This window comes from Erythrolamprus reginae, chromosome 4, assembly GCF_031021105.1.
Source record: "Erythrolamprus reginae isolate rEryReg1 chromosome 4, rEryReg1.hap1, whole genome shotgun sequence".
Taxonomy (NCBI): Eukaryota; Metazoa; Chordata; class Lepidosauria; order Squamata; family Dipsadidae; genus Erythrolamprus; species Erythrolamprus reginae.
This window is the reverse complement of record NC_091953.1, coordinates 5,189,139-5,216,631: the sequence shown is the minus strand read 5'-3', so window position 1 is coordinate 5,216,631 and position 27,493 is coordinate 5,189,139. Positions and strand designations below refer to the sequence as shown.

At 46.8% G+C, this 27,493-nt stretch overlaps 2 protein-coding genes across 17 annotated transcripts in view; one reads left to right on the top strand and one right to left on the bottom strand.

The window, feature by feature from the left end:
• Nucleotides 1-1,206: 1,206 nt before the first annotated feature.
• The window catches only part of NARS2 (asparaginyl-tRNA synthetase 2, mitochondrial), an 85,090-nt gene continuing 58,803 nt past the window's right edge, over nt 1,207-27,493 (top strand). For 2 of the 4 annotated variants that reach the window (XM_070749550.1, XM_070749543.1), the window contains exons 1-2: nt 9,522-9,594; nt 9,989-10,136. In XM_070749550.1, coding sequence (XP_070605651.1) covers nt 10,095-10,136 — 42 coding nt within the window. In that variant the 5' untranslated portion in view covers nt 9,522-9,594; nt 9,989-10,094. Of the gene's footprint in view, nt 1,256-9,521; nt 9,595-9,927; nt 10,137-27,493 lie in introns of those variants that run through there. The other 2 variants (XM_070749545.1, XM_070749544.1) reach the window with 2 other exon arrangements.
• Nucleotides 3,312-26,209, bottom strand: LOC139166240 (E3 ubiquitin-protein ligase TRIM56-like). Of its 13 annotated transcripts, XM_070749532.1 has the most exons (7): nt 25,987-26,209; nt 24,549-24,616; nt 19,734-19,851; nt 16,980-17,114; nt 7,638-7,714; nt 7,174-7,249; nt 3,312-6,941 (listed from the first exon to the last, which is right to left on the bottom strand). In XM_070749532.1, exon 7 carries the CDS (start codon nt 6,887-6,889, stop codon nt 4,835-4,837), a length of 2,055 nt encoding a protein of 684 aa, XP_070605633.1. In that variant the 5' UTR covers nt 6,890-6,941; nt 7,174-7,249; nt 7,638-7,714; nt 16,980-17,114; nt 19,734-19,851; nt 24,549-24,616; nt 25,987-26,209; the 3' UTR covers nt 3,312-4,834. The 13 variants fall into 13 exon arrangements, 10 of the variants coding, with proteins under 10 accessions (XP_070605633.1, XP_070605634.1, XP_070605632.1 ...); XM_070749533.1 differs by lacking the exon at nt 16,980-17,114 and having other exon boundaries at nt 7,174-7,252; XM_070749531.1 differs by lacking the exon at nt 16,980-17,114.

Below are 27,493 nucleotides of genomic sequence, written 5' to 3'. Positions count from 1 at the left end.
CTATCTGGTTCCGCTGGGCAGAGACTCCGCAGGACAAAGGAAGCACCTGCTGAGCCTTCGGACCCACGTCCCTCCTCCGCCTACTCTCCCGCCTTCACCTCTACCCAGGCACCATTGAAGTAAAGAAAGAAAGGGAGAGAGAGAGAAAGAGAAAGAGAATGGAAGGAAGAGAGAGAGAGAAAGAGAGAGAGGGAGGGAAAGCAGGAGAGAGAAAGACAGAAGGAGGGAGGAAGGGAGAAAAGAGATGAAGAGAGAGAGAGAAAGGAAGGAAGGAAGCGAGAGAGAAAAAAATAGAGTGGGAGGAAGAGAGAGAGAGCAAAAAAGAGAGGAAGGAAGAGAGAAGGAAAGAGGGACAGAAAGATAGAGAGAAAGAAAGAGGAAGGAAGAGAGAGAAAGCGAGAGCGAGGGAGAAAGAGAGAGAAAGGGAGAGAAAGGGAGGGAGGAAGAAAGAGAGAGAGAGAGAGAGAAATTCTATTTTTGGGGGGGCTAAACTTTTTTAGCCCCCCCACCCCCACTCAATGGTGTCCCTCTTTCCCAATCTTAAAATCTGGTCACTTTAGCCAAGGGTTGTTTACAGGAATGCCTGCGGGGGGGGGAGAGTCTGCTTGCTTTGATGTGGGGCCGCTCTTTGGGGCAATAAGAAAAGACCAGCCACTCAATATGGGCTCATTCCGTCCCATCCATGCCTGGTTTTTACACAGATCCAGGCTCTCTTCAGTGCCAAGGGCTTGGCCCAGGGGTGAGTCATGGGAGGGGGAGGCAGAGGGAGGCAGAGCAGCTGTGCCGCCGCCCCCCACCCCACCCCCGCAGAAAACCCTCCTTCCCTCCCTCCCCCAGTGCCCTCCAATGAGAGCTGCCCCCAGAAGGGACAACTGAGTCAAAAGTGCAGCCTGCCAGAAAGTGAGGACTTGGATCTGTGTAAAAACCAGGGATGGATGGGACGGAATGAGCCAATGCTGAGTGGCTGGTCTTCTCCTATTGCCCCCTCCTCCCCTGAGCAGCCTGAGCAGGAAAGGCCTCTGGACCTGCCAAGACCCTTGTCCTGCAGGGGAAGCTGGGTCCCAGATGGGTTGGGGGAGTCTCTGGGCCCCTCAGGGGAGAAGAGTCTACTCCGCCGAGTGCTCTGTTCCATTCCAGTTTTTGCAGGTGTCTCTGTGCCTCTGGGCAGCTTCCCTGGGTTTCTCCTTCCACCCTGCAGCACCTGATCCAGGTGTCGGTGAGGGTGACAGTGGCAGCAGCATTGGCAGCTCACCAGGTGAGAAGGGGAAGAGCCCCCCAGCCCAGGTGTAGCCCAGGTCTTCCCCAGGCCGGGCGGGAACCTGGCAGCCCTAGAGGGCTCTTGTTCTTCCGACACAGGGGAGGCGGCAACTTTGGAAATTTATTTATTTTTATTTTATTTTATAAGGGACATGCTTGTTTATACTTGTTGTTAGATAGGGTGAATGGAAGAGGCAGGCAGTAGTGGCTTCAAAGCAACAGAGAGTCTTCTCTGTGGTGGCCCCGGCCCTCTGGAATCAGCTCCCTCCAGAGATTCGCACTGCCCCCACCGTCCTCGCCATTCAAAAGAGTCTTAAGACTCACTTATGTCGCCAGGCATGGGGCAATTAGATCATGCCCCCCCCTCCTGACTACCAAATGTGATGTGTGGTTTTAATATAGTGGGATCTTAGCTTGTAGTTTTAATTAATTAGATTTGTTTACACATTGTTTTATATTGGACCACAGAACCTATGAGACCGCCTTCTGCCGCACGAATCCCAGCAGCCGATTTGGTCTCACAGAGTTGGCCTTCTCCAGGTCCCGTCGACAAAACAATGCCGTCTGGCGAGACCCAGAGGAAGAGCCTTCTCTGTGGTGGCCCCGGCCCTCTGGAATCAACTCCCCCTGGAGATTCGAACTGCCCCCACCCTCCTTTGCCGCCAGGTGTAGGGGGATTAATCTCTCCCCCTCCTTTTTTCGCTGACCTTTATTATGTTTATGTTCAGTCGGACTGAGTGTGTATGATTGTGTAACAGATAAGTTTTTATAATAATGTACTTTAAATTAGTTTTTTAAAGTTTTTAAAATTAGATTTGTATTCATATTGTATTGCTGTTATGATGTGAGCTGCCCCGAGTCTTCGGAGAGGGGTGGCATACAAATCTAAATAATAATAATAATAATAATAATAATAATAATAATAATAATAATAATAACAACAACAACAACAACTACTTCTACTACTACTGATCTGACTGATGCCTATGTGCCTCAGTCTGAGAATGAAACAGTCACCATTTTGTTTTCGGATGGATTTTTTGAATTTTTTTTTTCTTCTGAGCATGCGCAGAAGCCGAGTTTCCGGCACCGGTCGCTGTTAGAGTGAATGAAAGAGGCAGACAGTAGGGGGTTCAAAACAACAGCTCTTAATTTCGCAACTATTTACAGCCCAGTCTAAGGCAATGTTTCCCAACCTTGGCAACTTGAAGATATTTGGACTTCAACTCCCAGAATTCCCCAGCCAGCGAATGGTAAAGGGAGATACCATTCACCAGGGTGGGGGTGGGGGGGGTCTTGATTAAAAATTTGGTCTATATGAAGCAACAAAAAAATTTCACAGAGTGCAAAAATAGTATTGTAATATATATATTTTTAATTTCAACATAAGTACAATTTACAAATATAATACATTTAAAAAATTATGCATAGTATTATTTTATTCTTTGGCATATTTCTCATTTAAGTGAATTTAGTAGATTGCTGTCGTTGTCTAAAAGGTCATGAAACTTTTCACAATAATTTGTTAAATTATATTTCCCACATAAAATGGCTTTCAAAGTCTCCACACATAATTGCGATTTTTCTGATGTCCACACTTTATTTACCGTAGAAAAACCACGCTCAGTCACAGCATTAGTTCCTGGTAAAGACACGTAAGTCGTGTCACTTTCAAGGCCGGCGCTAGACTTTTTGCCGCCACTATAAAATATAAGCAATATGAGTACTGTCTGCTAAATTCAAGAAAATTTACATATTTATGAAATAAATAAAATTACTTACCTAAATTATCTGAATAGCTGATTTGTTGACATCACTTGTTTAACTAACACTAGCACACAGTACGATGTGAATCGTCTGAGACACAATTACAATATGTATGTATGTATGTATGTATGTATGTATGTATGTATGTATGTATGTAGATTGTTCTGAGTTCGGGTTTTGCCCCGTGTAATATTTTGAGTGTCTATGCGACGTTTCAGTGAAATCACATTCACCATCATCAGGCTGAAGTTATAAGCTTCGTGCTGCTGTATATTTACATATATTTACAGCAGCACGAAGCTTATAACTTCAGCCTGATTATGGTGAATGTGATTTCACCGAAACGTCGCATAGACACTCAAAATATTACACGGTGCAAAACCCGAACTCAGAACAATCTACATATATATACCCGTGAAAATCTACGAAAACATATACTGTATATATACACATACAGATAGAATTGTCGGCTATCAATAAAATTAACTGCCTTGGAAATGGACCTGCGTTGGGCCGAGAGGCAAATAAGGAGCTGTGATGTTCCTTCAATACACCAGGGTGATTCGACATAAAAATATGTAACCCTTCCCTGGTGCAGAGCTGAAGGGATTGGATACTGTAGCGTAGAGGATAATTCTCTGCCTTACAAGGCAAAGGTTGTGCAGGTTCAAGTCCCAGTGGGTATGGCTAGCTGATGAGGCCAAAATAAGGCCGAAATACATCTATCCTAGTCTCCCTTAATTTTCAATTCCAGCAAAAAAACATGTGACATATATATATATATTTTCGTAGATTTTCACGGGTACAGGTATGACGGACTTGGCATGTCCCTGTACTGGTGGCTGGGTGTGGTTTGATGGCTCAGCAATTGCCTGCTGTGTAGAAACTTCCTGGTGAGTCAGTGGGGTAACATCTGGGGTTGTTGATTTATAGAAGGAAGGCAGCTCAGGTCTCGCTGTGTTCACCCTAGAACAGGGACAGAAGCACCAGCCTGAAGATGACGAGTGGGACCTCATCGAAACGTTGCCAGAAATTTCTAAATCCTACACAGGAAGAAACCCGAATATACCAAGACTGTCATATATATATATATACAGTGTATATGTATGTATGTATGTATGTATGTGTATGGAATTCCATTTTACAACAACACGAAGCTTGGAACTTCAGACTGATGATGGTGAATGTGATTTCACCGAAACGTCGCATAGACATGCAAAATATTACACAGGGCAAAACCCGAACTCAGAGCAATCTACACACATATATATATATATATATATATTATTTATATGCCACCCACCTCAATAGAATATAATGCGCTAAATCCAATTAAGTAAAATTAAATAAACTACTCTAAAATCGTTAGCTCTATTAAAAAATCAATAATACCCATTTGAACAACAACTATATATAACACTCGTTCACCTAGCTACCCAGCCTGAGGTGGGGGGTGACCCAGGAAGGAGAGCACAGAGCACTTGAAGCAAATTGTCGCGAGCGACACTGGTAAGGTTGTAAGTCGGGGACTTAACAGTTTACTTGAACGTTTATGATCGTTCAAGCCACTCCCAACTGGTCACATGGCCGGCAAGCTACTCCTCCCCAGTCACATGACCATTAAGCCACACCCACAAAATAAGCCACACCCACAGTGTGGCAGCAAAACTTTTGGCTGCCCATTATTGCCCAAACATCTGAGGACACACACGAGTCTCAGAGCCAACCCATTGCCAAAGTTTCTGCTCCCCTGAAACCCTGCAGACGTGCAGTGACCACCCTTGTCCCATCCCCAGGGCCTGCTCCCTGCTCACTTCTTGCCCTGGTACTTGACCTTAAAGACATGGATGGAGCCGTTGGCGAGGGCTACCACTAAACGCCCGTCCCCAGCCATGGTGATCATACGTGGCTTGAAGATGCTGTTCTCTGTTGTGAGAAAAGGTCCCAGCTCTTCCCCGGACTCCGAAAAGGCCACAACCTTGTTCAGCTCCCGAAGGACCACATAGATGAACCCGGGGGCATCGACACAGACGCTGCCCGGCTGACTCTCCCCCAGCTGTCCTTTCTGGTATTCGGCCACCAGGTCCCCATTCCTGGCCAGCAGCACCACGCTATGTCGGTACCAATCAGAGGCCACAAATCCCTCTTTCCACCTGCCCAGGAACACCAGGGCCCTCTCTCGGGAGCCCTTGGGCACAATCACCTCCAGGAGTTGCCCTTTCATGTTGAACACCTCCAGGCGTGCTGCCATGGACACAACCACGCAGTTCCTATCACAGGTGGTCACTGCGTGGTCGGCCTGGCCCCCCTCTAGCGCCTTTTGCCACATAATGCTCCCCATTTCATTTAAGGCATAGAGCTGCGACCCAGCAGTGAAGACCACCATGTTGCCCACGGCAGCCACGCTGAACGGGGCCACGTCTCTTGGCACCGGAATCGTGCCCTTGAACTCGCCCTGAATGGAGAAGTGCTTCAACTTCTTGTTCTCCTGGTCGGCCACCAGGATTTCACTGGAGCCAAACAGGCACAAGCCGGTGATTCGTGCCGGCTTCTTGTCAGTCAGGACTTTCACCCAGAAGCTGCAGAGGGAGACAGGCTTCGGGGTCAAGCGTGGGGCCTCTGGCCTGTTGGATGAAGGGGTCCCACTGACTCCCACCAGCCCAGAGCTTTCCGCACTGGGGGCCTTTTCCCCTTCTACTCCCTGGGGCTGCCCCGGCTTTGCTTCCTTCTGAGCTTGCTTGGTGGAGTCGCCCTCCAGGGCAGCTGTCGTTGCCTTCTCGTGGAACTCCAGGCGGAAGAGGTTGCAGGCACAGAGGAGTCCCGGATGGATGCGGAGCTTGGGGACCTGCACGGCGATGGTCTCCCAGGAGAAGCCCTGCAGCTGCCTCAGCCGCTCCGAGATCATCTGCTCCAGGGACACGACCTCCTCCTCATGGCCTAGGTTCAGCACTTTCCGGGCGAAGGCCACCGTGGTGGAGGCCACCTGCTCCTGGAAGGCCAGCTCAGAAAGCAGCCGCCAGGAGGCCTCCTTGCGCTCCTCCAGGTGGGCCGAGAGCTGGCCCAGGACCTTCTCACTGTGGCTCAGCAGCTGCTCCATGGCCTTGGCGCACGTCTGCTCCACTACGCTGCGGATGTTCTCCTCCCACTCCTTCATCTCCTTGATCTCCTTCTCCAGGCCGGCTCTGCCCCTGGTGATGAGCTGCACCTTCTCCTCCACTCCGGCCAAGAGGCCCGTGATGACAGGTCGGCGGGCTTTGGCAGCCTCTGACAGGCACAGGCATGGATGCTCCAGGTGAGGCCCAAGGCGACACTCTCGGCAGAGGGCGACAGCGCAGGGAATGCAGAAGTACTGCAGGTCTTCGCCCTGGTGCTCCTTGCAGCGTGAGGCCTGATGCCTGTGGACCTCCTCGTTGTACTTCCCAGAACAGTAGGCCTCCATGTCGACCACAAGGTGGCTGTGGGTCAGCCGGGAGCAACAGTGTCCATGGGCACAGGACTGGCAAAGATGGTCGGCACAGTCGATGCAGTGAGACACCGCGACAGAGCTGGTGCCTTGGCCAATCAGCGGGCACAGGCTGCAGGCACTCTGGGTGGCCGCCTCGACCAGAGGCACCAAGTCCAGGAGGCCATTGATGAAGAAGTTGGTCTTCAAGCCTTCGACGCCATCTGGGAGGGACACCAACTCGCGGCATTCAGGGCACCGCAGCTCCTGCTTGGACTCCCACTGCAGCTTCTTCAGGCAATCCAGGCAGTAGGTGTGGAGGCAGGGCAGGATTTTGGGCTGGCGATAGTGGCCCACGCAGATGGTGCAAGTCAGGAAGCCACTGGAAAGGGTCTCCCAGAGGGAGGATGCGTGAGCAGCCATCGGGCCTGTCCAGAGAAGCCGGGAGGAAGGCCGAGCCCAACCTGGGCAGCACCTGGAAGGGAAGGGCAGAGGGGTGGACCAGGTCCAAGCAGCCTCCCCCAGTCCCACCCCCAGCCCAGGCCTGCTCTAGTGGTGGCTGGGGGAGCCTTGTAGGGCTCAGGGACCCAGCTTGGTTCCAGCCCCAGGGAGAGGGGGCTGAAGGCAGGAGCTGCGGCCACCAGGCAGGGGCCTTTGCTGGCCCGGGGAACCAGCTCTTCTGGCCAGCAGAAGCCCTTCTGACTCACCTGGGGAGGGACCCGGAGAGCCCCCCGATGCTGCCGTCACTGTCACCACCACCACCAGGGACTTTGTGATCAGGTGCTGCTGGGTGGAAGAAGAAAGGAAATGCAGAAAAGCTCCCCAGAGGAGCCCAGAGACTCCCTCAACCCATCTGGGGCCCAGCGTCCCCTGCAGGACAAGGGTTTGGACTTGGGGGCTCCAAAGGCCTTTCCTGCTCGGGCTGCTCGGGGGAGGAAGGGTCTTCTCTGCGAGGGAGCCAAGGGTAAGGTGACCAGACATCCCACTTTCAGCGGGACAGTCACACTTTTTCATCATTTGTCCCACGTCCCACGCCCTTTGAAAATTGGGAAGAGGCTGGAGGGAGGGGATTCCGGGCTCTCTAACCACTGCAGCTAGATTAACCTTCGCGCAGTGGTGGAGAAATGAAGATATACCCCCAGAAGATGCAATAATAAAGAAAATTAAATACTGTGCAGAGATGACGAAGTTAACTATGGCCGTTAGAGATGAAACCGGGTCTTCATTTAACAATTGTTGGGATCCCTTCTACAGGTGGTTAAAAAAAAGAGAACAATTGGCTTAAATAATGGAATGAACTGTATATATTTGATTCGATACAAATCTGGTATAAAACCTTTCCTCTTTTTTCCAATAGTTACAAGATATATTAGATATATGAATATGAAATATAACTTTTAGTTTTAAAATCTCTATACCGTGATTTATTCAACGCTTGCTTTTATTATTTATTTATTCATTCATTCATTCATTCATTCATTCATTCATTCATTCATTTATTTATTTATTTATTTATTTATTTATTTATTATTTAGATTTGTATGCCGCCCCTCTCCGCAGACTCGGGGCGGCTCACAGCAAAACAAAACAATTCATGACAAATCTAAATTATAATTTAAAATATTTAAAAAACCCCATTTACTAAACAAACATACCTACAAACATACCATGCATAAATTGTATATGCCCGGGGGAGATGTCTCAGTTCCCCCATGCCTGACGACAAAGGTGGGTTTTAAGGAGCTTACGAAAGGCAAGGAGAGTAGGGGCAGTCCTAATCTCTGGGGGGAGTTGGTTCCAGAGAGTCGGGGCCGCCACAGAGAAGGCTCTTCCCCTGGGGCCCGCCAACCGACATTGTTGAGTTGACGAGACCCGGAGAAGGCCCACTCTGTGGGACCTAATCGGTCGCTGGGATTCGTGCGGCAGAAGGCGGTCCCTGAGATATTCTGGCCCAATGCCTATCCATACTACCAATTTTGATGTAAAGTAATGAGCTACTAAATTTAAAACTAGTTCATATTCTTAACACAGCTCCACTGTACACTCGCCCCCCCCCCTTTTCTTCCCTTCTGTTTCCTCTCTTCTCCTTTGTTTTTTCTTTCTTTCTCTACTTTCTCTCTCTCCTTTCTTTGTAAGTCTATATGTTTACTGATTGTTGTATTTTTATATTAAGACATATCGTTCAAATTCACGATGTAATGTATTAGGTTTCAATTGTCAACTGTTATTATTGTCTTTTATGTACAGTGGTACCTTATCTTATGAACTCCTCTTCTAATGAACTTTTCAAGATACGAACCCGGTGCTTAAGATTTTTTTGCCTTTTCTTCCAAACTATTTTCACCTTACGAACCCAAGCAGCTGCTGCTGGGATGAAGGGGTTTCTTTTTTTCCCCTTTTTTGAAGAAAGAAAAGGGATGGGCAGCTTGGAGGAGTAAAGATTTTGCATGCTTGCAAAGGCACTGAAACGGTGTCTTTTTAAGAAAGAAAAGGGAGGGGCAGCTTGGAGGAGTAAAGATTTTGCATGCTTGCAAAGGCACTGAAACGGTGTCTTTTTAAGAAAGAAAAGGGAGGGGCAGCTTGGAGGAGTAAAGATTTTGCATGCTTGCAAAGGCACTGAAACGGTGTCTTTTGAAAAAAGAAAAGGGAGGGGTATTTTTTAATAGGCGCTAATTATCTGTAAAGGGTTGACTTTTTTTTACACCTATGGTGGAGTTTACGTATAGTTTTAAACATTATTGCATATAATTTATCTTCTGGTTACCTGTTATTTATTGGTATTATTGTGAAAACAAATATTTTTCTAGTGTGATGCAGGAGTATTTTGTCTTTACCCTTTGTGCCATCTTATTGCTGCTTTTAATATTGTTGATGGCAAAATTAATAATATTTTGTTAATTTGATGTATTTGCACTGTTCTGGTTATTTATTTATATGTATGTAATATGTTGATGTCTGGGCCCCTCAGGGGAGAAGAGTCCACTCCGCCAAGGGCTCTGTTCCATTCCAGTTTTTGCAGGTGTCTCTGTGCCTCTGGGCAGCATCTCTGGGTTTCTCCTTCCACCCAGCAGCACCTGATCCAGGTGTCCGTGAGGGTGACAGTGGCAGCAGCATTGGCAGCTCACCAGGTGAGAAGGGGAAGAGCCCCCCAGCCCAGGTGTAGCCCAGGTCTTCCCCAGGCCGGGTGGGAACCTGGCAGCCCTGGAGGGCTCTTGTTCTTCCGACACAGGGGAGGCGGCAACTTTGGAAACTTATTTATTTTTATTTTATCCAATACACAATGAAGGTTGAAGAGAGTAAACATCTATTAATATACAGGGGGTGGACAAAAAAATGGAAACACTTGACTTTTTGACATCATAACGTTTGAACATGTTCAAATCAATCAAAACTTGACATATTTTAATGTTTTTTTCTTTTAATTCCATTATTTGATATGTTTTGTTAAACTACTCATTTAGCAGGGGAAACTTTGGGTCGAAGATTAACAGATTCCGTTAATGTACTTTTCCGACAAAACAGAATGAACTCATCTGGCCAAGTTTCCTGTCTGGTCTACCTGGTGAGGCTGACATTAATCTTCCAAATCCCATGAAAAGGAAAATATACTTCATTCTACCATCTGTCCATGCTTCGAAAGGAGCAGATGATGGAAAGACACCCGAGAAAGGTAACAGGTCCATAATTACGAATCCTACACTTTCCCCTTCTTTTCTATTAAAAAGTCTTCTCCACGGGGATTTCAGGCTATCAGCCAGAATATTTGTAAAAAAAAAAGCAGACTTCAGAATTCCTAAAAGCTGGGGGAAGGGAAGGAGAGGGGAGGGAGAAAGGAAAGGAAGAAAAGAAGGAGGAAAGGGAGGGGAAGAAAAGAAGGGAAGTAAAAGGAGGGAGCGGAGGGGCAAGAGGAGGGGAGAAAATAAAAAGATTGTCAGGTGAACAATTGAGACATGTGAGAAAATAAAATGAACTTCCACATCTTATTTCTTTAGCGTAGAGTCATATTTATTAACAGAGCCAAATTAGATTCAACATGCTTCATTCCCTTAAGATTACATCCAGGTCAAAAAGCTCATCTACCATCCCCACACCCACAAGGACAATCATGTGGACAAATCCAAGGTAGAGATTTCTAATTCCTTCCTGTGTTCAGTTACTTTAGATTCTGCGTGAAAGAATGTGTGCTACGTGCATATCATCTCACTAAAAAAAAACCATTTTTTTTCCTTTACTGTGTCAGGAAGAAGTTAAGGAAGAAAGGAAAGAGAAGGGAGAAGGGGAATGGAAAGAAGAATGAAGGGAAGATAGGGAAGGGGAAACAAGAGAGGAGAAGAGAGGAGGAAAGGAAAGAACGAAAGGAAAGGAAGGAAGGAAGGAAGGAAGGGAAGATGGGGAAGGGAAAGGAGAGGAGAGGAGGAAAGGAAAGAAGGAAAGGAAAGGAAAGAAGGAAAGGGAAGGAATGAATGAATGAAGGAAGGAAGGAAGGAAGGGAATAATTAAGGGAAGATGGGGAAGGGAAAGGAGAGGAGAGGAGAAAAGGAAAGAAGGAAAAGAAAGGAAAGGAAAGGAAAGAAGGAAAGGGAAGGAAAGGAAAGGATGCATACGTTGAAAAGAGCATGCTATTTCAGAAGCATGACCTTAATCTGATTAATCCTGACTATTAATTAGTCTTTAATGAGCATACACTGAATTTCTACCCACACATTAATAATGGATGTATGAATTAACTCTTGGGAACCAACTCATGAGAGTCGTTGTGGACAGGAAATTGAGGACTCACAAAGTCAACTCTTTTAGAAATCTCTCCTTCACACATCGCAATCCGAACAACTTCCAAAAGGGAAGACTTGAAAACTTTAGATTCCAGCAACAGCCCTGCGGGTTGGAGAGTTCTGGGACTTCTAGTATAAGTATTAATGTTTCTATGTTTCTACATGCTTGGAACAAACTTCCAGAAGACGTGGTTGGTAAATCCACAGCAACTGAATTTAAACATCCAGCCTAAGATAAAATACAGGAAATAGTATAAGGGCAGAATAGATGGACCATGAGGTTTAGTGATGGGCGAACCGAACTCGCACAATTCGGGTCCGTACCGAATTTTGCAGTGTTCGGTATGCCGAACACGAACACGAAATTTTTTGAAACTTCGAATAAAGTTCAGGGTTGCGTTCGGCGTTCAGAGCTTTGACGTCACCGGCAGGTTGCTAAGGACGCCAAGGTGATCACTTCCTGGATTTCATGGAATCCAGAAAGTGATCACCTTGGTGTCCTTAGCAACCTGCCGGTGATGTCAAAGCTCCGCCCCTGGAATCTCTTTGTGGGAGGGATTCCCCAGCTCCTTCAAAGGGAGGTCTTCACGTAAAAATAAACATTGTTATTTTTATGAAAAAGGACGCCGCAGCAGCGCTGCAAGCAAAGGGCGGTCCTTTCACGTAAAAATAAACATGTTTATTTTTACGTGAAAGGACTGCCCTTTGCTTGCAGCGCCGCTGCAGCGTCCTTTTTTGTAAAAATAAAAATAAATAAAAATTAAAAATCCACAAAATTAAAAAATGATGGGATTCCAGGGGCGGAGCTTTGACGTCACACAGCATTCGGAGTTCAAGTTCGGGTTTGGTTCGGGTTCGGCTCAGTTTTGTGTAAAGTTCGTCCGAACTTGCCGAACCCGAACACTGTTGGGTTCGCCCATCACTAATCTTTTTCTTTTATGTACACTGAGAGCATCTGCCCCAAGACAAATTCCTTGGTGTCCAATCACACTTGGCCAATACAATTCTATTCCATTCTATTCTACTACTGTACTCTATTAAAGAAACTGGTAGGATATCCCATGTAGTTCCAGCTGAGAAACATTATAGAATGACTGTTTAATGCAATGGGTGGGTTTTAAAAGTCCAAATACATTAAAAAAAATATTTCCTATACTTCACAGAAATGTGTTTTTCACGGGTGGTCTTGGAACGCATCCCCCACGAAAAACAAGTGATTGCTGTACACGTATGGCATATATACATAGAATTAAATAGTATATTTTGGATGTTCAGTAATATGTAGTAAATAGATAGGGAAAGTGTATCTCTTTGAGGCGAGGAGAGGCCAGGCACCCTAAATCCTGACCCAAACCCTTAACATGAGTGACGTCAAGTTGGCCAGTCACATGACCTTTAAACTATCCCGGTCACATGACCATCAAGCCACTGCCACCTGGTCACAAGGCCACCAAGCCACACCCACAAAATAAGCCACGCCCACAATGTGGCAGTAAAAATTTTTGCAGCCTTTCACTGGTGCTAACTTTCTACATAGGGAATAGAACCACAGATAAACCATGTTTCGTGTAAAGTTGTCTTAGAAATTCAACCTTGCCTCCATTTTTTTCTCTCTCTGAGATTTATAGTTCGTTCCAATCACATTGGGAAGAAGAATCTGAACTCCAAATACGAACTGAATAATCAAATTATCACAGATAATCCCAACTCAGTTAAAGACCTTGGTATACTAATAACAAAAGATTTAAGTGCCAAAGCCCACTGCAACAATATAGCCAAGAAGCCTTCAAGAGTTGTAAACCTAATCCTACGTAGCTTCTGCTCTGGCAATCTCACACTACTTACCAGAGCTTACAAAACCTTCGCCAGACCCATCCTCGAATACAGCTCATCTGTTTGGAACCCATATCGCATCTCAGACATTAACACCCTTGAAAATGTCCAAAGGTACTTCACCAGAGGAGCCCTTCACTCCTCCACTCGAAATAGAATTCCCTATGAAACTAGACTTTCAATCCTGGGCCTAGAAAGTTTAGAACTAAGACGTCTTAAACAAGATCTAAGTATTGCCCACAAGATCATATGCTGCAACGTCCTGCCTGTCGGCGACTACTTCAGCTTCAACCACAACAACACAAGAGCACACAACAGATTTAAACTTAATATTAACCGCTCCAAACTTGACTGTAAAAAATATGACTTCAGCAACCGAGTTGTCGAAGCGTAGAACTCATTACCGGACTCCATAGTGTCATCCCCAAACCCCCAACACTTTACCCTTAGATTATCTACGGTTGACCTATCCAGATTCCTCAGAGGTCAGTAAGGGGTGAGTACAAGTGCACTAGAATGCCTTCCGTCCCCTGTCCTATTGCTCTCCTATATCTCCTATACCTTTCTTCTATTCCTCTATCTCTTCTTCTATTCTTTCATTGATATGTTCTATTCCTATATCTTCTTTTCTATTCTTTCTTAGATATATTTTACTATGAGTATCTCCTCTATAACCTTCATCATGTATTTTACTATGTGTATATAGATATATACCCACTAAAACCCTCATTGTGTATTGGACAAAATAAATAAATAAAATAAAAAAGATTTGCATCCAGTTTGGAGGCTGAGGAATGGCGAGACCATGAAATGATCTGCAAGGGAAATTTTAATTCCATTTGAGCTTTTTTTTTTGTTCCTGGCGAAAATCAAAATCGGATGCTTCTCTCTCTCTTTTTCGCTTGGGAAACCAGGAAAAAAAATATTCTCTCTGGAGGGGCTAGCGAGTGGCCAAGCACGGATTTTTCTAAAATGTCCATTAAATGTAATCAGCACCGGCTTTGCTTTAGAAAAATACAAGGGAAGTTAATGAAGGTGTCGTGTTTCTGCAGCAATTCTCTAAACAGAAGAGATGGCTGGGAAAATATCGTCTTACAAATATGAAGGGGGAAAGGTTTAGCAAAACACACAAAAGCTCTCCCGAGATATATATATAAAAAGTTTCTTTTTGCACAAAACAGATTTGTTCTTTTATTGTGTAACACTGCCATCTTGTGGAGATTGGTATGTTGCCTCCGAAAGCTGAAGGGCGTTCTTCGAAAACAGAATGACAGAATAATAGAGTTGGAAGAGACCTTGGAGGTCCTCTTGTCCAACCCCCTGCTCAAGCAGGAGACCCTAGTTCAGGCGGACGGTTGCTCAGTCTCTTTTGGAAACCCTCCAGTGGAGTTTACCCACCAAACATGTTGGGTAATGTAGTACAGTACAGTGGTACCTCTACTTAAGAAATTAATTCGTTCCGTGACCAGGTTCTTAAGTAGAAAAGTTTGTAAGTAGAAGCAATTTTTCCCATAGGAATCAATATCAAAGCAAATAGTGCGTGCAAACCCATTAGGAAAGAAATAAAAGCTCGGAATTTGGGTGGGAGGAGGAGGAGGATGTCCAGTCAACGAAGCAGTGGAAGTGATGTGCCGGTGCCTGGAGGCTGTTGGGGCCTGGATGGGTGTCAACAGACTCAAACTCAACCCGGATAAGATGGAGTGGCTGTGGGTCTTGCCTCCCAAGGACAATTCCATCTGTCCGTCCATAATCCTGGGGGGGAATTACTGACCCCCTCAGAGAGGGTCCGCAACTTGGGCATCCTCCTTGACCCAAAGCTCACATTAGAGAAACATCTTTCAGCTGTGGTGAGGGGGGCGTTTGCCCAGGTTCGCCTGGTGCACCAGTTACGGCCCTATTTGGACCGGGACTCATTGCTCACAGTCACTCATGCCCTCATCACCTCGAGGCTCGACTACTGTAACGCTCTCTACATGGGGCTACCTTTGAAAAGTGTTTGGAAACTTCAGATCGTGCAGAATGCAGCTGCGAGAGCAATCATGGGCTGTCCCAAATATGCCCATGTTACACCAACACTCCGCAGTCTGCATTGGTTACCGATCAATTTCCGGTCACAATTCAAAGTGTTGGTTATGACCTATGAAGCCCTTCATGGCATCGAACCAGAATATCTCAGGGACCGCCTTCTGCCGTACGAATCCCAGCAACTGGTTAGGTCTCACAGAGTTGGCCTTCTCCGGGTCCCGTCGACTAAACAATGTCGTTTGGCGGGACCCAGGAAAAGAGCCTTCTCTGTGGCAGCCCCGACCCTCTGGAACCAGCTCCCCCCGGAGATCAGAACTGCCCCCACCCTCCTTGCCTTTCGTAAAGTTCTTAAGACCCATCTCTGCCGTCAGGCATGGGGGAACTGAGACATCTCCCCCGGGCCTATACAGTTTATACATGGAATGTTTGTGTGTGTGTGTTTGCTTTTAATAATGGGGTTTTTAGTGTTTTTTAAATTATTAGATTTGTTCTTACATTGTCTTGGTTATTGTTGTGAGCTGCCCCGAGTCTACAGAGAGGGGCGGCATACAAATCTAATAAATAATGAAGAGGAGGACAGTCGCTGCTGAAGGAAGAAGGGGAGGGGAATCAAAAAAATTCAAAACTTTAAGGCTTAAAAAAAAAAGAGAGACTCTGAGGCAGCGAGGAGGAGCACGCGCCTCCCATACACCCAGTGCAAGGCTGCCTCCCATACACTGGCTGCTGCTGCTGCTGCTACCTGCTTCCTCTTCCTTCCTATGCTGAAGGGTTCCCCTCTCCTCTCACTCGCCTGCTTTATAGCCGGCGCCTTTCCTTCACTGTGGTGACTCCTCAGCTGCCCAGAGCGAAGGGAGCGTTTCTTTTCTCTGGGCGCTGGCAGAGGTTTATTCCCTCTCCAAGCGCCCAGAGAAAGGAAAATGCTTCGTTCTCTCTGGACTGCCAAAGCCTCCTTAAGCGTTACCAAAAGGCTCCTCTGGCAGCCCAGGTGGCCGGGATTAAAGGGGGAATGGCAGGAAACTTTCTGGGCCTTCATGCCGCTCTCAAATTTCCTGGGAAATTTCCCTGGGCTCGGGTTCTTAAGTAGAAAATGGTTCCTAGAGAGACCCCACGGAGGCTTCTCTCCGCCTCCGGCCCTGTTTTCCCCCAGGAGATTCCTAGAAAGGCCCCATGGAGGCTTCTCCCTGCCTCCGGCCCTGTTTCCCCCCCAGGAGATTCCTAGAGAGGCCCCATGGAGGCTTTTCCCCGCCTCTGGCCCTGTTTCCCCCCCCAGGAGATTCCTAGAGAGGCCCCATGGAGGCTTTTCCCCGCCTCCGGCCCTGTTTCCCCCCCCGGGAGATTCCTAGAGAGGCCCCATGGAGGCTTTTCCCCGCCTCCGGCCCTGTTTTCCCCCCAGGAGATTCCTAGAGAGGCCCCGTGGAGGCTACTCCCCGCCTCCGGCCCTGTTTTCCCCCAGGAGATTCCTAGCGAGGCCCTATGGAGGCTTCTCCCCGCCTCCGGCCCTGTTTCCCCCTAGGAGATTCCTAGAGAGGCCCTATTAAGGCTTTTCCCCGCCTCCAGCCCTGTTTTCCCCCCAGGAGATTCCTAGAGAGACCCCACAGAAGATTCTCCCCATCTTTTCCAGCCCCGTTTCCTCCCAGGAGATTCCTAGAGAGGCCCCACGGAGGCTTCTCCCTGCCTTTTCCGGTTACAGTATTGGAGGCTCGGGTTTGTAAGTGGAAAATGGTTCTTGAGAAGAGGCAAAAAAAATCTTGAACACCCGGTTCTGATCTAGAAAAGTTTGTAAGTAGAGAGGCGTTCTTAGGTAGAGGTACCAAAACTGTAGCTCTTCTCTGCCCTCTTTCTAGCGAGACCATGCCTGGTTTCCATATTCAGAGGACACATACCTGGAGGACAATACAGGTCTGGAGAAAGCTCAAAGGAACGCCGTTGTTAAAAAGCGACAACTGTGAAGCTAATCTCTATTTTGCTAGGGTTGAGAAATCTTTAATCCGGAATTGTTGACCAGGATTAAGGAAGCCCTGGAGAGGAAGGGATTAGTAGTAGCCAATTCCAAACATGTCGTCACTAAGGAGCTTAAAGCTTCTAAATGCCTATTTTTCCCCCCACATCCAAGGTATACAAACAGTTGGCTTTGATTAGCATGCTAATTTAAATCTCTATGCATTTTAACCATCTGTTTCGTTACGAAAGCGTGCCAGGCGAGCTTCTTTTTGACATTCAAAAAAATGTCCAGGATTACTCTTCTGGTTATAGTGTAGGTTACCAGAATATCTCTGGGACCGCCTTCTGCCGCACGAATCCCAGCGACCGGTTAGGTCCCACAGAGTTGGCCTTCTCCGGGTCCCGTCGACTAAACAATGTCGTTTGGCGGGACCCAGGGGAAGAGCCTTCTCTGTGGCGGCCCCGACCCTCTGTAACCAGCTCCCCCCGGAGATTAGAACTGCCCCTACCCTCCTTGCCTTTCGTAAAGTTCTTAAGACCCATCTCTGCCGTCAGGCATGGGGGAACTGAGACATCTCCCCCGGGCCTATACAGTTTATACATGGTATGTTTGTGTGTATGTTTGCTTTTAATAATGGGATTTTTAGTGTTTTTTAAATTATTAGATTTGTTCTTACATTGTCTTTGTTATTGTTGTGAGCCGCCCCGAGTCTACGGAGAGGGGCGGCATACAAATCTAATAAATAATAATAATAATAATAATACTCTTCGGAATACATGCAATCCCCCCAAACTCCATGGTTGCCATGGTACCAAAGTTCTCCACATTGACGACTTACTACCACAATTGAGCCCAAAATGGATCACAAAAAGAGATCATATTTTTAGTGCTGTTCTCCTAAATTTTATTAATAAAGATTGGCTGCAAAAAATAATAATAATTTACTGTGGGCGTGGCTTATTTTGTGGGTGTGGCTTGATGGTCATGTGACCGGGTAGGCGTGGCTTGCCAGCCATGTGATCAGGCGGGAGTGGCTTGACAATCATGTGACTGGGTGTGGCTTAAAGGTCATGTGACTGGGTGGGAGTGGCTTACCTTAACTTTACAACAGGTGGACTTCAACTCCCAGAATTCCCCAGCCAGCATGGAATTCTGGGTTTTGAAATCCACATGTCTTAAAGTCACAGGTTAAAAAACACTGGAAATCCAAATCCAACAATAAACGATAAATTGAATATTTTGCATGAGCTCCCCCCACCCTAACAATTTTTCAGATTGTGTTCACGCGTGTTCTGGTCTCCGGCTAAGGCCACTGTTAATTGGAATAAAGGCTTGCTAAATGCAGAGATTTGTAAAAAACAAATGTCTTTCTTCTCTTACAAACTGCGTCATATCTGTATGCAGTCTCTCTTATCTCAGTCTTTAGTAGTTAAGGCAGCATAGATATCCTCAAAGCATTCTACCATTCATTTTAAAATTTATGGCTAGGCAGTATTAGCCCAGGATAATAAAAACTGCAATTAAAAACCCATAAAACAAAGCTTACTTTCAGAGCCGGGGAAAGACACCTCCATTTATTTGTTTTGTTTTGTTTTGGTTTGGTTTGGTTTGGTTTGGTTTGGTTTGGTTTGGTTTGGTTTGATTTGGTTTGGTTTGGGATTGATTGATTGATTGATTGATTGATGTATCTATCTATCTATCTATCTATCTATCTATCTATCTATTTATTTATTACATTTGTATGCCGCTCTTCTCCGAGGGCTCAGGTCGACTCACAACCATAATATATATATTGCTTAATGGCAGATTGAAAACTCCACCCTTCTTCTCCGCTGACACCCGGGCGTGACAAATTAATTACTTAATTAATTAACCCGTTTGTCTCCTAATATTTCTTCCCTGACACTTGCTCTCTTTCCCTTTGTAAGCGTCTGAAAGAAGGATTTACCCATCTGATATCTGTCTCTCCTTCACTGGAGTTTGAAGGAGTCCTGTGGTTGGTCTCCTCTGTCTTCCTCTGCCTGTAAATCAGGCCCTGCCACTCATTCATAAACACTTTCCGAATCAGAATCTGTAAAACCCCCAAACTGAACAGGAGTATACACAACACTGCAGCCATAGTTCCCTCTAAGCTGAGCAGTGAGCAATCGCTCACTTAAAAATCATCATCAACTCAGAGTTTTCCAAACCTGCCCAGAAGCCGAGAGGGAAAGAGTGAGAGGGAAGGAGAGAGAGAGGAAGAGAGGAAGAGAGAGAAACAGATAGAAAAAAGAGAGGAAGGAAAAGAGAAAGAAACAGAATGGGAGTAAGGAAGAGAGAAAGAAAATCAAAATCTAGTTTGAAACTAGCTCAACTATTTAAGTGGCATTTTGATATTGATAGAGTTGCCCTATTATGAGCTCACTGTTATAGACACACAGTACAGTATTTTATTTTGAAATTCTCTGAGGCAAAACAGGGTGGGTTTTTAATTTATTTGTTTGTTTGTTTGTTTATTTGTTTATTTGTTTGTTTGTTTATTATTTTTGTGCCGCCCAGTCCTGAAGGGACTGCCACTCAGACACTATACTTTTCCACACACACCCAAAAAAAATTTGGAGGGAACACTGACCGCAGCCAGTCATCATTTACTGACTGTTCGATGTTACAATAACACTGAAAAAAGTGACTTATTGTGATCATTTTTCACACTTACGATGGTTGCATCAAGATGGTCACAGGATCAAAATTCAGGCATTTATTTATTTGTTTGTTTGGTTACTGACTCATATTTTTGAGTGTCTCAGGATGACATAATCCCCTTTTACGATCTTCTGTCAAGCAAAGAAAATGGAGAAGTCGGATTTACTTAACAACCAGGTTGCTAACTTAACAACTGCAGTGATTCACATAGCAGCTGTGGCAGGATATGTCATAAAACGGATCAAAATTCACTTAACTATCATTCTATTCACATTCCTATCATCCGGTTTTTCCGGTTCCGGCGGAGCAGCGGGAAGGAAGGAGGGATGCCGCTGCTCCGCCGGACTACGGTGATAACAACAATAATATAGGTAATTTTGAATTAGTTTGAACGCCAGTGTGCATGTTGGTGAGTTGAAAGTTCCTAGTCTCGGTGTCCGGTTCCTGTGTGTGCGCCCTCTCCTTGGTTTTGCCGTGGGAGAGTTAAGAGCTGGGAGCCTCGATCAGCTAGGGCTCGTAAGATGGCGGCCCCTGTGGAGCGAGTGAACTTGACAGCCAGGCAGACCAAGACGCCGAGCAGCTGTGCGGTGGGTGCGCTCGGCGCTGGAGGAGACCTGGCGGACGGAGGACCGACCATTGCGATAGGAGAGAGGAGATTGAAAGGAGACCAAGGGAGGAGGACTGGTAGATCAAGGTCTGATGGTGGGAGAGTTTTACAGACATGGATGCCCCCCTCCCTAGTCTGGGGGGGAGGGAGAGAGATGCTGAATGATCCTTGACTTTTGAATAACCTCTGCCCCTGAGAACTTGGCACTTTGAGAAAATTGGCACTTTTGAGGAACTTGGCACTTTGAAAAACTTGGCACTTTGAAAAACTTGACATTTTGGGAAACTTGGCACTTTGAGAACTTAGCACTTTTATTAGTTGCTGCTGACCGTATTTCCTAATCGAATTGAATTATTCATTATTACCTATGTTTGTATTTTTATTGTTATTTTTAGTTAGTTTTAATAGTGTTTTTAATATTAATATCGTTCTTAATTGCTATTTTTATACTGCTATCAATTTAATTGCTTTTTTAACATAATTGGGGTTTTATATAATGGGTGACTGGGGTACATATACGTGTGGGTATGAATGGAATGATTGGTATGATTGGGGGGGTCGGGGTGGGTGGGGATATGGTATGGATGAGTTGATTGACAGTAGTGCGAATGACAGATTTGGCCCACCTGACGCCCAGGAGACAGGGGAGGGAGGGACACCGATCTCTGGGGTGGCAGAGGGTCGGAATATTTCAGTGTTGCTGGGGAGAGGCAGATATGGCGGGGGCCACAGAGCTAGCCGTTCCAGGGGAACGAGGGACCGTTGCTTAATAACGGTCCCTTGTTCCAACTCTGTGAGCCCAATCCTGGGTACTGGTGATGAGTGTAACTCTGGCCCTGGACTCAGGTTGCTGCTGCTTAATGCCAGGTCGGTGGTAAATAAAGCTCTCCTCATCCGGGATTTGATCCTGGATGAGGAGGCCGACCTGGCATGTATCACTGAAACCTGGCTGGGCCCAGAGGGAGGTGTTCCTCTCTCTGAAATTTGCCCAGCTGGGTTTCAGATATGGCATCAACCTCGACCCCAGGGAAGGGGGGGAGGAGTGGCTATTATAGCCAGGGAGAGCCTTTGCCTACGTGGACTCATTGCTCCGGAAATTGCGGGTTGCGAGTCACTCTTTATGAGGTTGGACTTAGGGGTTCAGGTGGGCTTATTTCTCACGTACCTGCCTCCCAGCTGCGTGTCAAAAGCCCTGCCTGTGCTACTCGAGGAGGTAGCCGGGTTGGCGGTGGAGTTCCCCAGACTTATTGTCTTGGGGGACTTCAACCTGCCGTCACTCGGCGAAACCTCGGGGTTGGCACAGGAGTTCATGGCCACCATGACAGCCATGGACCTGACTCAAGTAGTACGGAGTCCGACTCATGAGGGGGGGCACGCACCTGACATGGTATTCCTTTCCGAGCAATTGAGCAATGGTCTGAGACTAAGGGGCTTAGAAGCAGTGCCTTTGTCATGGTCAGACCATTTTCTACTAAGGCTTGACTTCCTGGCTCCAATCCTTCCCCGCAGGGAGGCGGAACCAATGAAGATGTTCCGCCCCAGACGCCTAATGGATCCAGAGGGTTTCCAGACGGCGCTTGGGGTTATTCCAGAGGCACTCATCCACAGTTCGGCGGAGTCTCTTGCGGAGGCCTGGAATACGGCTGCTGCGGAGGCTCTCGACCGGATTGCGCCTTTGCGACCTCTCCGTGGCGCTAGACCCCGTAGAGCCCCATGGTTCAACGAGGAGCTCCGGGAGTTGAAACGCCAAAAGAGACGTCTAGAGAAGCGATGGAGGAAGAGTAGGTCTGAATCTGATCGAACACTTGTAAGAGCTTTTATTAAGACTTACAAAGTGGCGCTCAAGGCGGCAAGATGCGCGTACCATGCCGCCTTGATTGCATCAGCGGAATCCCGCCCGGCCGCTCTGTTTAGGGTGACCCGCTCCCTTCTTAACCAGGGGGGAGTTGGGGAGCCCTTGCAGAGTAGTGCCGAGGAGTTTAACACGTTTTTCGCTGATAAAGTCGCTCAGATCCGGGCCGACCTCGACTCCAATTGTAAAACAGAGTCGACTGACAACGAGTCAGTCGAGGTGACTGGGGTACGTACTTGTCCACCTGTCTGGGAAGAGTTTGATCTGGTGACACCTGATGAAGTGGACAAGGCCATTGGAGCTGTGAGTTCCGCCACCTGTTTACTGGATCCGTGTCCCTCCTGGTTGGTCTCGGCCAGCAGGGAGGTGACACGGAGCTGGGCCCAGGAGATTACCAACGCTTCCTTGGGGAGGGGAGTTTTTCCATCACTCTATAAAGAAGCGCTTGTGCGCCCCCTCCTCAAGAAGCCTTCCCTGGACCCAGCAGTACTCAACAACTACCGTCCAGTCTCCAACCTTCCCTTCATGGGGAAGGTTGTCGAGAAGGTGGTGGCACTCCAGCTCCAGCGGTCCTTGGAAGAAGCCGATTATCTAGGTCCCCAGCAGTCGGGCTTCAGGCCCGGTTACAGCACGGAAACCGCTTTGGTCGCATTGATGGATGATCTCTGGCGGTCCCGGGACAGGGGTTTATCCTCTGTCCTGGTACTCCTCGATCTCTCAGCGGCTTTCGATACCATCGACCATGGTATCCTTCTGCACCGGTTGGAGGGGTTGGGGGTGGGAGGCACTGTGCTTCAGTGGTTCTCCTCCTACCTCTCTGGCCGGTCGCAGTCGGTGTTAGTGGGGGGTCAGAGGTCGACTCCGAGGTCTCTCCCTTGTGGGGTGCCTCAGGGGTCGGTCCTCTCCCCCTTGCTATTTAACATCTACATGAAACCGCTGGGTGAGATCATCCAAGGACATGGGGTGAGGTATCATCAATATGCCGATGATACCCAGCTTTACATCTCCACCCCATGCCCAGTCAACGAAGCGGTGGAAGTGATGTGCCGGTGCCTGGAGGCTGTTGGGGCCTGGATGGGTGTCAACAGACTCAAGCTCAACCCGGATAAGACGGAGTGGCTGTGGGTTTTGCCTCCCAAGGACAATCCCATCTGTCCGTCCATTACCCTGGGGGGGGAATCATTGACCCCCTCAGAGAGGGTCCGCAACTTGGGCGTCCTCCTCGATCCACAGCTCACATTAGAGAACCACCTTTCAGCTGTGGCGAGGGGGGCGTTTGCCCAGGTTCGCCTGGTGCACCAGTTGCGGCCCTATCTGGACCGGGACTCATTGCTCACAGTCACTCATGCCCTCATCACCTCGAGGTTCGACTACTGTAATGCTCTCTACATGGGGCTACCTTTGAAAAGTGTTCGGAAACTTCAGATCGTGCAGAATGCAGCTGCGAGAGCAGTCATGGGCTTACCCAGGTATGCCCATGTTTCACCATCACTCCGCAGTCTGCATTGGCTGCCAATCAGTTTCCGGTCACAATTCAAACTGTTGGTTATGACCTTTATAGCCCTTCATGGCACTGGACCAGAATATCTCCGAGACCGCCTTCTGCCGCACGAATCCCAGCGACCGATTCGGTCCCACAGAGTGGGCCTCCTCCGGGTCCCGTCAACTAAACAATGCCGGTTGGCGGGCCCCAGGGGGATAGCCTTCTCTGTGGCGGCACCGGCCCTCTGGAACCAACTCCCCCCGGAGATCAGAACTGCCCCTACTCTTCCTGCCTTCCGTAAACTCCTCAAAACCCACCTTTGCCGTCAGGCATGGGGAAACTAAACATCTCCCCTGGACACGTTGAAGTTATATATGGTATGCCTGTATGTGTGTATGTTAGTATAGGGGTTTTTCTTAAACTCATAATATTTTAATTAATTGGATTGTATTGGATTGTTTTTCACTTGTTGTGAGCCGCCCCGAGTCTTCGGAGAGGGGCGGCATACAAATCCAAATAATAAATAATAAATAAATAAATAAATAAATTTTCCTCCCACTTAGGACTGTATGACTGTAACTTGTTGCTTGTATCCTAAGATTTTTATTAATATTTATTGTTTCTTCATTGATTATTTGACCCCTGTGACAATCATTAGGCGTTGTACCACATGATTCTTGACAAATGTACCTTTTTCTTTTATGTATGCTGTGAGCATCTGTACCAAAGACAAATTCCTTGTGTGTCCAATCACACTTGGCCAATAAAGAAGTCTATTCTATTCTATTCTATTCTATTTGTTATGTATGGAAGTTCTGTTGTCAAGCAGATGTAAAAAGGTGGAGTTGTTAAACAGAATGCAATGTATTCTATAGAAGTTGTTTACCTTGTTTCTATTGGCTCCCGTGGCTTGGCGCCAAAATTGTATCGCTGTCAAAAGCTCCTGTTGCCGGGCTGGAATGTATAAATAGGGAAAGCTACTGTATTACGTGCTCTTCTCTAACTCGCGTAGGAGCTGTCACTGTAGCCGCGTATAGCTAGAATACTATTAAGAAATAAAGATTACAAAATAGCTACCGAGTAAAGAGTGTTATTACTGGCGACGAGGGTCTGGAAGCCGAAAAAATACTATGGCGATCCCATCTATTATTCAGCCTCCTGAATTTTTTGATCCGGAACGGACAACATGGACAGCCTACATGGCTAAATCCAAGATTTTCTTAGAAGCAGCTGGCATGAAAGATGCGGACAGCGGCCGAAAACGGGCGCTCTTTTTAAATTATTGCGGATCGCCAGTAATAAGACTCTTTACTCGGTAGCTATTTTGTAATCTTTATTTCTTAATAGTAGGCCATAAAAGAAACCCCTGCCCCCAAAACTAAGACTGAGCTGCAACCTTTCCTGGGCCTGTTAAACTTTTATTCTGTTTTTCTGAGACAGAAGGCCTCCGCAGCTGAGCCGCTACATCGCCTTCTCCACAAGGGAGCGCCATGGAGATGGGGAGAGATTGAGCAAGAGGCATTTCTACAAATAAAACACCTGCTTACTTCACAAAGTGTGGTGGTGCAATACAATACCACGTTGCCAATAAGGCTGACCTGTGATGCCTCCCCTTATGGGGTAGGAGGGGTCCTGGCCCATATCTTGCCCAATGGCCAGGAAGCCCCAGTTGCTTATTTTTCAAGAACTCTCTCCCCCACAGAGAGAAACTATGCACAGATTGACAAGGAGGCCCTAGCCCTGGTAGCAGGGGTTAAAAAGTTCCACCACTACCTATTTGGAAGGCCTTTTGAACTTGTAACTGACCATAAGCCCCTATTGGGTCTGTTGGCAGAAGGAAAGCCAACGCCACCCTTTGTGTCCCCTAGAATGACCAGGTGGGCTATCTTCCTGGCCGGATACAACTATTCACTCACATATAAAGGGGGACCCCTGATTAATCATGCGGATGGCCTGAGTCGTTGCCCACTGGCCCAGAAGATGGAAGACCCTGCCCCTATGAGTGAAGTCCTTCTAATTGACTTGGCAGACCCTGCCATCATTACTGCAGTGGAGGTTGCTGAAGAAACCAAGAAAGATGTGATCTTACGAAGGGTGATTCAATGTATACTAAAGGGCTGGCCATCTAGGGGGGAGGACCACTTGGTTCTGGAGTACAAAAGTAGGAGAATGGAGCTTTCAGTGGTGAAAGATTGCATCCTTTGGGGGGATAGGGTGGTCATTCCCAAGACCCTACGGCCTAAGGTCATGCAAATGTTACACCAAAGGCACCCAGGGATTGTCCGAATGAAGGCCCTGGCAAGGGGACATTGACTGGGACTTACCATACCACCAAGACCGCTCCGATGCTGAAGGTACTGCCCAAGTTCTGCCAGGTCCATCACAAGGAAGAACATCCCAAGCGCTGCCGGTAGCTCCCAGCTCGGATCCGGAGGAACCGTCCTCCTCCGTGAATGTCCAGGTGCTGAATGAACCACGCAGGCCCGAGAGGACAGCCCGAAGACCTTCCAGATTGGAAGACTTTATTACTTGCCTCTCCGAGTAATCTAAGACTAATCCAAAAAAGGGAGGGGTGTTATGTATGGAAGTTCTGTTGTCAAGCAGATGTAAAAAGGTGCAGTTGTTAAGCAGAATGCAATGTATTCTATAGAAGTTGTTTACCTTGTTTCTATTGACTCCCGCGGCTTGGTGCCAAAATTGTATCGCTGTCAGAAGCTCCTGTTGCCTAGCTGGAATGTATAAATAGGGAAAGCTACTGTATTACATGCTCTTCTCTAACTCGCGTACCGGACAAGAATATCTCCGGGACCGCCTTCTGCCGCACGAATCCCAGCGACCGGTTCGGTCCCACAGAGTTGGCTTTCTCCAGGTCCCGTCGACTAAACAATGCCGTCTGGCGGGACCCAGGGGAAGAGCCTTCTCTGTGGTGGCTCCAACCCTCTGGAACCAGCTCCCCCCTGAGATTAGGATTGCCCCCACCCTCCTTGCCTTTCGCAAACTCCTTAAAACCCACCTCTGCCGTCAGGCATGGGGGAACTGAAACATCTCCCCCTTGCCCATGTTGTTTTGGTGTTAGATTAATTGTGTGCTTGTTTTTTAATATTCTGGGGTTGTTTTTTATGAATTTTTTAGCTTAAATTGTAATTGGATTGGTGGGTATTGGATTTGTTATTATGTATTGTTTTTACCTTGTTGTGAGCCGCCACGAGTTTGCGGAGAGGGGCGGCATATAAATCCAATAAATCAAATCAAATCAAGCTGTCACTGTAGCCGCGTATAGCTAGAATACTAGTAAGAAATAAAGATTACAAAATAGCTACCGAGTAAGGAGTCTTATTACTATTCTATTCTACATTTCTGTATTCTGTATTTCTAAAAATAATAATGGTGATATATAAACAAATAAATGAAATCCTAACCCTAACAATAAAACCCAAATATATGGAATTATAATTACTAAATTAATGTGTATTAGTTAATATTTTGTTTATTGTATTAATTATATAATATATGATATATATTAATATTACTAAATGTGTTATGTTTCTATCCATTTATTGTGGCTATATATTATCATTGTATTGCTATTATTAGATTCCTTATTTTTAATTTATAGGTATATACATGTAACAATATAGATGGTTCATTCTGTTTTGCAAACAAAGTAAAAATGTGTATTTATTCATTCATTCATTATCCCATTCGTCGAGCCTCCTTCCGCCTCCTCCCGCCTTCCCGTGATGGGTTAAGCCACGAACTACAACTCCCGTGAGCCAGCGCGCTTGCGAGTGGCGTCACGTCCTCAAAGAATTTCCTTCTCGCGATTGGCTA

Bases quoted from the DNA above. Each gene is read 5' to 3' on its own strand.
- LOC139166240 (XM_070749532.1), bottom strand. From the start codon at position 6,889: ATGGCTGCTCACGCATCCTCCCTCTGGGAGACCCTTTCCAGTGGCTTC.